General features: G+C 39.1%; 1 protein-coding gene across 1 annotated transcript in view; it reads right to left on the bottom strand.

Annotated features, from left to right (window-relative positions):
- Nucleotides 1-11785, bottom strand: part of TARBP1 (TAR (HIV-1) RNA binding protein 1) — a 201182-nt gene that overhangs the window by 67358 nt on the left and 122039 nt on the right. The window contains exons 14-15 of the mRNA XM_042780644.1: nt 5552-5713; nt 2850-3037 (exon numbers count right to left, since the gene is read on the bottom strand). Coding sequence (XP_042636578.1) covers nt 2850-3037; nt 5552-5713 — 350 coding nt within the window. The remainder of the gene's footprint in view (nt 1-2849; nt 3038-5551; nt 5714-11785) is intronic.

Raw genomic sequence — 11785 nt, 5'->3', positions numbered from 1 at the left:
AGTTCTCTGTCAATATACTGCTGCAACCGTTTTTGAATTATCTTCAGTAAGATCTTACTTGTGTGTGATATTAATGATATTGTTCGATAATTTCCCCATTCTGTGGGATCACCTTTCTTTGGAATGAGTACAAATATGGATCTCTTCCAGTCAGTTGGCCAGGTAGCTGTCTTCCAAGTCTCTTGGCACAACCAAGTGAGTGCCTCCAGTGTGGCATCCATTGTTGAAATATCTCAATGGGTATTCCATCAGTTTCTGGAGCCTTATTCTTTGCCAATTCCTTCATTGCAGCTTCAAATTCCTTCTTCAGTACCATTGGTTCTAGATCATATACCACCTCCTGAAATGGATCAAGACTGACCAGGTCTTTTTGGTACAGTGACTCTGTGTATTCCTTTCATTTTCTTTTGATGTTTCCTGCATCATTCAATATTTTGCCCATAGAATCTTTCAATATTGCAACTTGAGGCTTAAAGCTTTTCCTCAATTCTTTCAGCTTGAGAAATGCCGAGCATGTTTTTCACTTTTGGTTTTCTAACTCCAGGTCTTTGCACATTTCATTATAGTAATTGGCTTTATCTTCTCAAGCTGCTCTTTGAAATCTTCAGTTCAATTCTGTTATCTTGTCATTTCTTCCATTTGCTTTAGCTACTCTCTGCTCAAGGGCAAGTTTCAAAGTCTCCTCTGTCATCCATTTTAGTCTTCTTTTGTTGTCTTTTTAGTGACCTCTTGCTTTCTTCATGGATGATGCTCTTGATGTCATCCCACAATTCTTCTGGTTTTCGGTCACTGGTATTCAATGCATCAAATCTATTCTTTAGATGGTCTCTAAATTCAGGAGGGATATATTCAAGTTCATATTTTGGCTCTCATGGACTTATTTTAATTGTCTTTAACTTCAAGTTGAACTTGCACATGAGCAGTTGATGGTTTGTTCCAGAATCAGCTCCTGGCTTGGTTTTGGCTGAAGATATTGAGATTTTCCATCACCTCCTGCAACAGATGTAGTCAGTCTGATTCCTGTGTGTCCCATCTGGCGAAGTCCACATGTACAGCTACCGTTTGTCTTGTTGAAAAAGGTATTTGCAATGAATAAGTCTCTGGTCTTGCAAAATTCTACCATGCGAGTTCCAGCATTATTTCTGTCACCAAGGCCAAATTTTCCAACTACCGGTGATTCTTCTTTGTTTCCAACTTTTGCATTCCAGTCACCAGTGATAATTAACACATCCTGATTGCATATTCTGTCAATTACAGACTGCAAAAGTTGATAAAATTCTTCAATTTCCTCATCTTTGGCTTTGGTGGTTGGTGCATAAATTGGAATAATAGTCGTATTAATGGGTCTTCCTTGTAGGCATATGGATATTACCCTATCATTGACAGCATTGTACTTCAGGACAGATCTTGAAACATCCTTTGTGATGATGAATGCCACACCATTCCTCTTTAAACTGTCATTTCCAGCATAGTAGATCATATGGTTGTTTGATTCAAATTGGCCAAAACCAGTCCACTTCAGCTCACTAATGCTGAGGATATCAATCTTTATGCATTCCATTTCATTTCTGACAACTTCAAATTTTCCTAGATTCATACTTCGTACGTTCCATGTTCCGATTATTAATGGATGTTTGCCACTGTTTCTCCTCAATTTGAGTGGTGCCACGTCAGCAAATGGAGGTCTCGAAAGTTTTACCTTACCCATGTGAGTAAGGCTGCTTTTACTCTGCTAATGCAGGTCTTGCCCAGTCCTATTTTGAGAGCTTTCTAACCTAAGTGATTCATCTTCCTCCTCTGTTTTGGACAATGTTTCCAGACTATTCATAAAATTGTGCAGTAATGTATCAGACAGTGTTTCTCTGCTATTCATAAGGTTTTCCCTGGCCAATTCTTTGAGAAATGGATGGTCTCTTCCTTCTTCCTAGTCTGTCTCAGTCTGCAAGCCAGTCAGATACCTGTGCAACATGTGCACCCCACTGGGTTTGAAACACCAATGGCACAGCCTCAAGACTCACAGCAACACGTCACCACAGTAGGACAAACTGACAGACAAGTTGTCTCCCTTAGCTGTTGGAAACCTCTCCAACCATCCTTACATGGATCCCTGTGGCTGATTCCTCGCTCTGATGCAGTCCCCTTGGCCTTTTCTGTCCTTTCCCTGCTTGCCCGCCTTGCCACTTGGGGGCATGGCCTGGTTTCCCTCTCCTCGCCTGGATCCCTGCGGCTGACTCCTCGCTCTGTCCCAGTCCCCTTGGCCTTTTCTGTCCTTTCCCTGCTTTCCGGCCCTATCATTTGTGGGGCGTGGCCTGGGTTCCCTCTCCTCACCTGGATCCCTGTGGCTGACTACTCAGTGTTCTGGTCCCCTTTGCCTTTTCTGCCCTTTTCCTGTTTTCCTGCCTTGTCACTTGTGGGGCATGGCCTGGGTTCCCTCTCCTCACCTGGATCCCTGAGACTGACTCCTCGATCTGTTCCAGTCCCCTTTGCCTCCGTCCTTTCTCTGTTTTCCTGCCTTGTCACTTGTGGTATATGACCTGGGTTCCCTCTCCTGACCTGGATCTCTGCGGCTGACTCCTCCATCTATTCCAGTCCCCCTAAGTATCTTTACTAACCTTAAATGATTCACTGAAAAGTAAGTGCAGAAAATTAATAGGTTTCTGATAATAGAGATTAATAAAATAATAATCATTATTATCTTGAATGGACCATCCTCTCTGAAATTCCATAACTCCATACAAGTGATGATGGACAGTTGCTAATTACCTCAAAGACTAAAACAAAAATGGATTTTTAAAATAAGCAATAAAGACACCTTTCATGTGCACGCTGTACTTCAAGGATGAATATACCTGCTTTGCTCCTCTGTGTGGGGCTTCTGTAAGGTCTGATTGAGCTGAAAAGTGGACAGGAACCTCTCCATGGGCCCTGGATCCAGCAAATCAAGCTGCAGTTCTGGCTTCTGATCAATGGCCTTGCATACCATGGCCAAAGATGCCATACTAAACACTTTCTGCATCTGTCTACCAAGTGTTGGTTCCTGAGAAGGAAATGTAACCATTTTCACTTTAACATAAGCAATTCTTAACTTGTAAGAACTCCAGAAAACTTATGTCCTTATTTTCCCTCTTTGTGCCTGCTACTGAACATCACTGGAAATAAAAGGGAATCCAACACAAGTCACTCAGTTGTACCCCTTCTCCACAGATGTGATGACAGACCAGAGGTAAAGAAATTTAAAGTGGCAATAAAAACTCAGCAATTCAGACTAAGAGGACAATGTGATTTCTTCACTTGACAAATTAGCTACATATAAACCCAAAGCTGCATGTGAATAAGTACTACTCAATCTTTTTCCTACTCACCTGTACACAACATTCCTAAAAGTAAGTATTATTTTTACTGTAGGGCTGAAATATTATTTTGGGGGAAAAAAAGCCTTCAGGTTACAAATAATTCCTTGAATCAGCGGTAACTCTACTTTTGGAGAGGTAACACAGCAAAGCAATTAAGAACACAGGCTCTGGAATCATCTGCTCTAGATCTGAATCCTGGCTCTGCATGTACTACCAGTAACTGTGGACATACTGGGCCTTAGTATTCTTAACTATAAAATAGGAATCATAACAATAATAATACATAAGAAATATATATAAGAATATATATAAGGAATATATAATAACAGTATATAACTTCATGGAGTTTTGGGGAAGATTAAATAAATGGGTAATTTCACATAAAGCATTCGGAACTCTACGTGTAGAAGCACAAAGGAGGAGTAACCAAGAAAGTGTGGGTTCATACTTAAAGAGAAAAACAAATTATAACCAGGAAACAAGAAGTGCTGGGAAGATTCTAGACATAGAAAGTAGCTGTAAGAAGCTACACGTGCTAGTAAAACCCTGGAAAACCAAAGAAATCCTCTCAAATATTACCAACCAGTTAATATCTATTCCAAAAGGGAACTGAATTTACTTATTCTAAACCTTTTTCTATCCCCCAAAAAAATAAACCAAGTAAGTATCTCTACAGATAAATTTTACATAGCAACACTGCCAACATATAAAATAAAATTTAGTATTACCTAGAAGGCAATTAGGAGCTCTGGTAGCATAGTGGCTAAGACACTTGCCTGCTAAGCAGACGGCTGGCGGTTCAAACCCACCAGCCACTCCTTGGAAGGAAGGTTGGGCAATCCTACTTCTGTAGTGATACTGCCACGGAAACCCAAGGAGGGGTCGCTGTGAGTCGGGTTTGACTCGATGGCACATAACAACAACAACAAAAGAAGGCAATTATGGCCCCTGATAACATTAATGTAATTCAGTGAATTACTAAAGAAAATAAGTCAATTCTTAAGAATAAAAATTACTGTGGCATGATTCATGATTTTGTTCTATACTCAAAACTCACAATATCTTTTCATAACACTAACAGACCAATAGGTACTAGAGAGGATGCTGAAATGTCAGTAAGTCCTCTTTATTATTTCCCTTTAGGATAAACCAAAAACCAAACTCACTGCCATCGAGGCAATTCCAATTCATGGCAACCCCCTTTGGGTTTCCAAGGTGGCAAATCTTTACAGAAGTAGATTGGCCAGTCTTCCTTCCATGGAGTGGCTGGTAGGTTTGAACCACCAACCTTCTGGTTAGCAGTAAAATGCCTTAGGCACTATGCCACCAGAGCTCCTTCCCATTAGGATGATCCTTGAAAATTACTTTCTAATTTGTTTTTATTAGTAGCCCAAACTAGGTATGATTCAATTTAATTTTACTGGACACATACCATGTATAAATGAAAACAGTTAACATTTACTGAGGACAGGCAACTGTCTAAATATTTAACACGCATAAGCTTGCTTTAATTCTCACTCAACCCTATACTTCCCAATTTGCCAACATGGTAAATGAAGCAGAGAGAGTAATAAAAGCTAACGGAGAAGACATATATACATAATGTACTCCAAAAACAAGCAGGATGGAAATAAATACCAACAGGAAAATGGAAGAAAGAATGAGACACTAACTCAAGAAGGCCTCTAAGAGAATATGTGATTAGAGTTGGCCCAGACACTGAGAAGTGCGTACTGGAAAGTAGGGCATTATTTGTACAGGGAATGGACTGAGATGTGCTATACTCTGTAGTAGTCTAGAGTGACTGCAGCTGGGGAGCACAATGGGGAAGGAAGAAGCAAGGCAGTGGAAGACTGAACTAGAAAATCAGGTAGAAAGTCCAGAGGACTCTGGATGTCAGACTGATGAATTAAGTCACATTAAAGTGACTGAATCCCTTACTGGTACATGGCAAAAGACCTAGTATAAGTCAATTATCTTTAATAAAATGATTTTAAGATTGAAATTACCACATCTTTTATACACTTAATATTATGATAGGATTCCCAACCCTAATCAAATCTTATCACCAAAGGTTAGTATTTTAAAAATTAAATTTCAGCAAATGCTTTTTATAATATCAAAATATCATATAACTTAACATGCACACCATGCATGTTACTCAACAAACCACAAAACCTTGAGTCCAAGCTGATTACCTGTCCGTTGCTCATCTCTTGAAGATGTCGAATAGATGCATCTTTCAAAGGAGAAATCACTCTCCAAATGGCATTACCCCTTTTCCATCCAACCTTCCGATGGAGATTTATAAGCTCAGTTAATACCATCAGGTATAGATGGCAACGATCCAGATCTGAAACCTAAAACAAATATTAAAATCTTTAGGGTACATGATTTTCACAAAGCTATGAGAGTTGAGGCAAGAGATAAAGTACTAAAATCAGATATTTATGAGACAAAAAGTCATTTCTTCCAAGAAGCTTTCCATGATCACTCCATGCAGATCTATTGTCATCCTTCTCTGGGCATACATAAAAACTTTTACATTCAGCACAGTGAGAGCACTTATTACAATTTATTCTTATCTTCCACCTAGATTATAAGACCCTATAAAATAGACACATGTTCTACCAATTCTTGGATCCCACTGGTAGCACATCATAAACACTATGAATTATTTGCCACTTCCTCTGCTTACAATATTCAACTCTCACAAGGAAGATTAAGGTCCCACTTCAACTTACCTAATTAGGAGACTAAGTTTCAGATAGGTTAAATAACTTGCTGAAAATCTTACAACTAGTAAGCCTGTTTAGGCCTCAGATTCCTAATTTATAAAACAGGAATAATGCCCATCATGGTGTGTTTGAAAGAATTACGTGAGAGAAGTAGGTTAAATGTTTAGCCCAATAACTAGCATAAAGTAGTGGTCTTAATTATCAGCACTATAGTAAGATGCTTCCTATGGCACACAGAAAGCACTTAATTCATTAATTTCATCAGTTTTTACCCAGCAATCACTATGTGCTAGGCCCTCTTTAAGGTGGTAAGATATAATGCAGAAATAGGTAAAAAATGCAGGTTTTAGTGATAAATTGAACAGAGTAGTTGAGAGTAAAGGGTTAAAAGTGCCAGAGGGACGATACAATCACTAAAAAAGAAAACCTTAAGGAAAACCCAGAGAACCTACTTACAGGATTAATAATAAGAGGTTCAGTTTTGAATAGGGTAATTTTGAGATAAATGTGAGAAATTCAACTCAAGTTACCAAACAGTAACTGGGCCTTAAGCTCAGAAGACAGATCCAACATGGAGACAGAAATGTAAGAGTCACTGGCATAACTAGAGCTCTGGATATGGATGAGATCACCCAGATACAGCAAAGGGAATGGGAAAAGTAAGGGCCCAGCAAGGTTGTGGTCACTGCTTGGTCACAGCCAGCTACCCAGAGAGACCAAGTAGTTGAACCTGCGGGCTTGGGACCATAGTCGCAGGGGTCATCAAGCTCAACTGGCATAACATACTACACAAAACACTGTTCCACCTCCTACCTTGGCAAGTAGCGACTGTGATCTTAAAAGCCAGCAAGCTGCCATCTAGATGCAACTACGGGTCTCTCCTCATATAGAACAAAGAAGAATGAAGAAAACCAAAATTCAGGGAAACAATTAGTCCTAGCAACTGGTACACCATCTGATCTGCAGCCTATATGACTATGAGACCAGAAGAACTAGATGGTGCCCGGCTACCACTGTCTTCCACTTGAAAGGGGATCTATGTAGGAGATCCTTGATAGAGAGGGAGAACGATGTGGAACAAAACTCAAAATCACTGGAGGAAAAAAAGGGGGGGACCAGGTTTGCTGGTCCGATAGAGCTGGATGGAACCATTGAGACTATGGCCCGTAGCTGCCCTTCGGGTCTGGAATCGAACCCACACCTGTGGTTTCCAGCCAAACAAAAGACAGGCATATGAGTTGAACATTTACCTCAAGTAGATACACTCCTTGGAGACAACAATCATGGGAGAAAGAAGGGCTGCTTATGCACAGGGAGACAGCTCAGGGGACAGGAGCCCATGGAGAGATGGACACTGGGAAGAGGTAACTGTGGGGAGGAGGTGGGAGGGGAGCTGTTGCATTGTGGTAAACTGTGGTCAATGTCATGAGACAAAGTGCATATGAACAGCTATATGGAAAGTGAATTTGCTCTGTAAACCTTCCCCCAAAACACAATTAAAAAAAAAAAAAAAAGTAAGGGCCCAGGACAAGTTTTAATATGCTCCACCTTTAAAGGCTAGTTACTACAGAATAAACATTCAAAGGAAAAATGGAGTTAATGGCTAGAGAGATGGAAGAAAAATCAGGAAAAGATGATGTCACAGAAGCTAAGGCAAGGTAGTATTTCAAGGAAGACATGATCAGCAGTGTCAAATGGGGCCAAAGAGTGAAGAAAAATAAAGGTCAAGGTATCTGCTGGGCTGATGACAAAGGAGTCACTGATGACAATTTGGAGAGAGAGATTTCGGTGTCATGATGAAGGTAACAGCTAGATTAAAACAGGGTTGAGGAGATGTATGTTAAGAGATTAGCTTAAGAAAAGGAAATAGGTATGAAAGGGAACATGGAATTGAAGAGAATCCTTTTAAAATGAGGGACTTTTAAACACATTTAAATGCTCACAAAAACAATCCACTAGAAAAGGAGAGGTTGGAAATACAACAAAGAAGGAGGATAATCAAAAAGTCCCTGAGAGACATAAGAGGATAGAAACTAGATTGCCTTACTATATTGTAACAGAGAAGAAAAAGAGAACAAATTCAAGTATGGGTGAGTGAATAGGATGAGTTTCAACATTTGACAGAAATCAAGGGCATTCCAGTCTGATGGCTACTATTTCCTCCGTGAAGTCAGAGGAGAGAAGTGGTGTGCTGGAGCCACCCCACAAAACCCACTATTCATCTCTCTTTCCAACTAAGTGCCTTGTGTTGGGAGCTTGAAACCAGCCACGTTAATAGGTAAGTGCTACAAAGCAGGGCTTTTATTTTCTTCCAGAGAGTTGTGAAATGAGGGAAAGTATGGACAGAGATTTTAATTAAAGAGTTAAAGTATCAAACAAAGGGACTTAATTGGGTATTCCACTAATAATTTTTTCAAAACAGTCAATTTTTCAAAATAATTTAAAAATGTCACATATTGAGTTTACTTTTTAAAATGTTTATACAAAATATTAAGCTTTCCCTCTTATTTGTAGCTTCAAATTCCAAACAAACAAAAATATTTGTGTTATAAAACGGACATTCATTATACTTCTTTTGTATATGTTTGCAAATATCCATAATATAAGGGTATTAATAATAATGATTAATGGTGCAAAAGTGTAAACAAAAACTGTTACTTCTTTATTAAATGACCTCTAGGCAATTAGGTGTAACAAAACTAATATCATCAATTACTTGGTAAACTTTGTATGGAAAGAAAAGAGACCCTAGATAAACAAATAACTACTGAAAAAGACAGATCTTGAAACACTTTGTGACAACGAATGCCATACCATTCCTCTTCAGTTTGTCATTCTCAGCATAGATTATATGGTTGTCTGATTCAAAATGATAAAACCAATCCATTTCAGCTCACAAATACCTAGGATATCGATCTCTACATGTTCCATTTCATTTTTTATAATTTCCAATTTTCCTAGATCCATGTCGCACATTCCATGTTCCAATTATTAATGGACATCCATATCTGTTTCTACTCATTTTGAGTCAAGCCACATTAGCCAATGAAGGTCCCAAAAGCTTTACTCCATCCGTATCGTTAAAGTCATCTCTATCCTGAGGAGTCAGCTTTTCCCCAGTCAAATTTTGGGTACCTCACAACCTGATGGGCTTATCTTTCCGCACTATATTAGACAATGCTTCAGGGCTATTCATAACGTGTTCCAGTAATATATCAGACAGTGTTTCCCTGCTATTCATAAGATTTTCACTGGCCAATTGTTTGAGAAGTAAATGGCCTTTGCCATCTTCCGAGTCTACCTTAGCCCAGAAGCTCCTCTGAAACCTATGATAATATCCATAAGCCTATAAGGAAGACCAGTTAGTACTACTATTATTCAAATTTACACACCAACTATTAAAGCCAAATATGAGGAAATTGAAGATTTCTACCAACTTCTGCAGTCTGAAATTGACCAAATATGCAATCAAGATGTGTTGATTATCACTGGTGACTGGAATGAAAAAGTTGGAAACAAGAAGAGTTACCGGTAGTTGGAAAATATGGCCTTGGAGATAGAAATAATGCTGGTGATAGCATGAAAGAATTTTCCAAGACCAATGACTTATTCATTGCAAATACCTTTTTTCAACAACATAAGCGACACCTACACACATGGACTTCACCAGATGAAATATACAGGAATCAGACTGACTACATCTATGGCAAGAGGTGATGGAGAAGTTCAGTATTTTTTGGCCAAAACAATGCCAGAAACTGACTGTGGAACAAACCATAAACTGCTCATATTCACATTCAAGTTGAAGTTGAAGACAATTAACACAAGTCCATGAGAGCCAAAATATGACCTTGATAATATCCCTCCTGAATTTAGAGACCATTTAAAGAATACATTTGATGCACTGAACACCAATGACCGAAAATCAGAGGAATTGTGAGATGACATCAAGAACATCATCCATGAAGAAAGCAAAAGGTCATTAAAAAGACGAGAAAGGAAGACAAGATCAAAATGGATGTCAGAAGAGACTCCAAAACTTGCCTTTAAGTGGAGAGTAGCTAAAGCAAATGGAAGAAATGACAAGATAAATGAGCCGAACAGATTTCCAAGAGCAGCTCAAGCAGACAAAGACAATTACTGTAATGAAATGTGCAAAGACTTGGAGTTAGAAAACAAAACGGAAGAATACACTCGGCATTTTTCAAGCTGAAAGAACTAAGGAAAAAATTCAACCCTTGAGTTGCAATACTGAAAGATTCTAGGGGCAAAATATGGAATGATGCAGGAAGCATCAAAAGAAGATGGAAGGAATACACAGAGTCACTGTACCAAAAAGAACTGGTCGATATTTATCCATATCAGGAGGTGGCATATGATCAAGAACCAATGGTATTGAAGGAAGAAGTCAAAGTTGCACTGAAAGAAATGGCGAAGAACAAGGCTCCAGGAATTGATGGACTACCCATTGAGATGTTTTAACAAACAGATGCCCCACTGGAAGCGCTCGTTTATGCCAAGAGATTTGGCCAACTGACTGGAAGAGATCCATATTTGTACCTATTCCAAAAAAAGGTGATCCTACAGAATGTGGAAATGATCAAACAGTATCAATATCACATGCAAGTAAAATCTTACTGATGATAATTCAAAAATGGTGGCAGCAGTATACTAACAGAGAACTTCAAGAAGTGCAAGCTGGATTCAGAAAAGGATATGAAATGAGGGATATCACTGCTGATATCAGATGGATCTTGGCTCAGAGCAAAGAATACCAGAAAAGATGTTAACTTGTGTTTTACTGACTATGCAAAAGCATTTGATTGTGTGGATCATAAAAAATTGTGGATAACATTGAGAAGAATGGGAATTCCGGAACACTTAAATATACCCATGAGGAATCTGTATACAGACCAGGAGGCTGTTGTTCAAACAGAACAAGGAGACACTGCATGGTTTAAAATCAAGAAGAGAGTGTGTCAGGGTTGAATCCTTTCACCATACTTATTGAACTTTCATCCTGAGCAAATAATCCAAGAAGCTGGATTATATGAAGAAGAACGTGGCATCAGGATTAGAGGAAGAATCATTAACAACTGCAACACACAGATGACACACCTTTGTGTGCTGGAAGTGAGGCTGACTTGAAGCACTTCCTGATGAAGAGTAAAGACTACAGTCTGCAAAATGGATTGCACCTCAATATAAAGAAAAGAAAAATCCTCATAACTAGTCCAATAATAGCTTCACAGTGGATGAAGAAAAGACTGAAGTTGTCAAGGATTTCATATTACATGGTTCTACAATCAATACCAACAGAAGCAGCAGTCAGATAACGTATTGCATTGGGCAAATCTGCTGCAAAATACCTCTTTCAAATGATGAAGAGCAAAGATGTCTCCTTGAAGACTAAGGTGTGATTAACCCAAGCCATGGTATTTTCAATCGCCTCTTATGCATGTGAGAGTGGGACAATGAATAAGGAAGACTGAAGAAGAGTTGATGCTTTTGAGTTGTGGTGTTGGCGAAGAATGATTAGAGTACCATGGTCTGCTAAAAAGGCTAACAAATCTGTCCCGGAAGATATGCCGCCAGAATGTTCCCTGGAAGTGAGAATGGCCAGACTTCATCTCACCTACTTTGGTCATTTCTTTGCTATTCATAAGGTTTTCCCTGGCCAATTCTTTCAGAAGT

The sequence above is a fragment of the Orycteropus afer genome, unplaced genomic scaffold, assembly GCF_000298275.1.
Source record: "Orycteropus afer afer isolate SDZICR_OR568_19922 unplaced genomic scaffold, OryAfe1.0 scaffold00050, whole genome shotgun sequence".
Taxonomy (NCBI): Eukaryota; Metazoa; Chordata; class Mammalia; order Tubulidentata; family Orycteropodidae; genus Orycteropus; species Orycteropus afer.
This window is presented reverse-complemented; position numbering and strand designations above follow the sequence as displayed.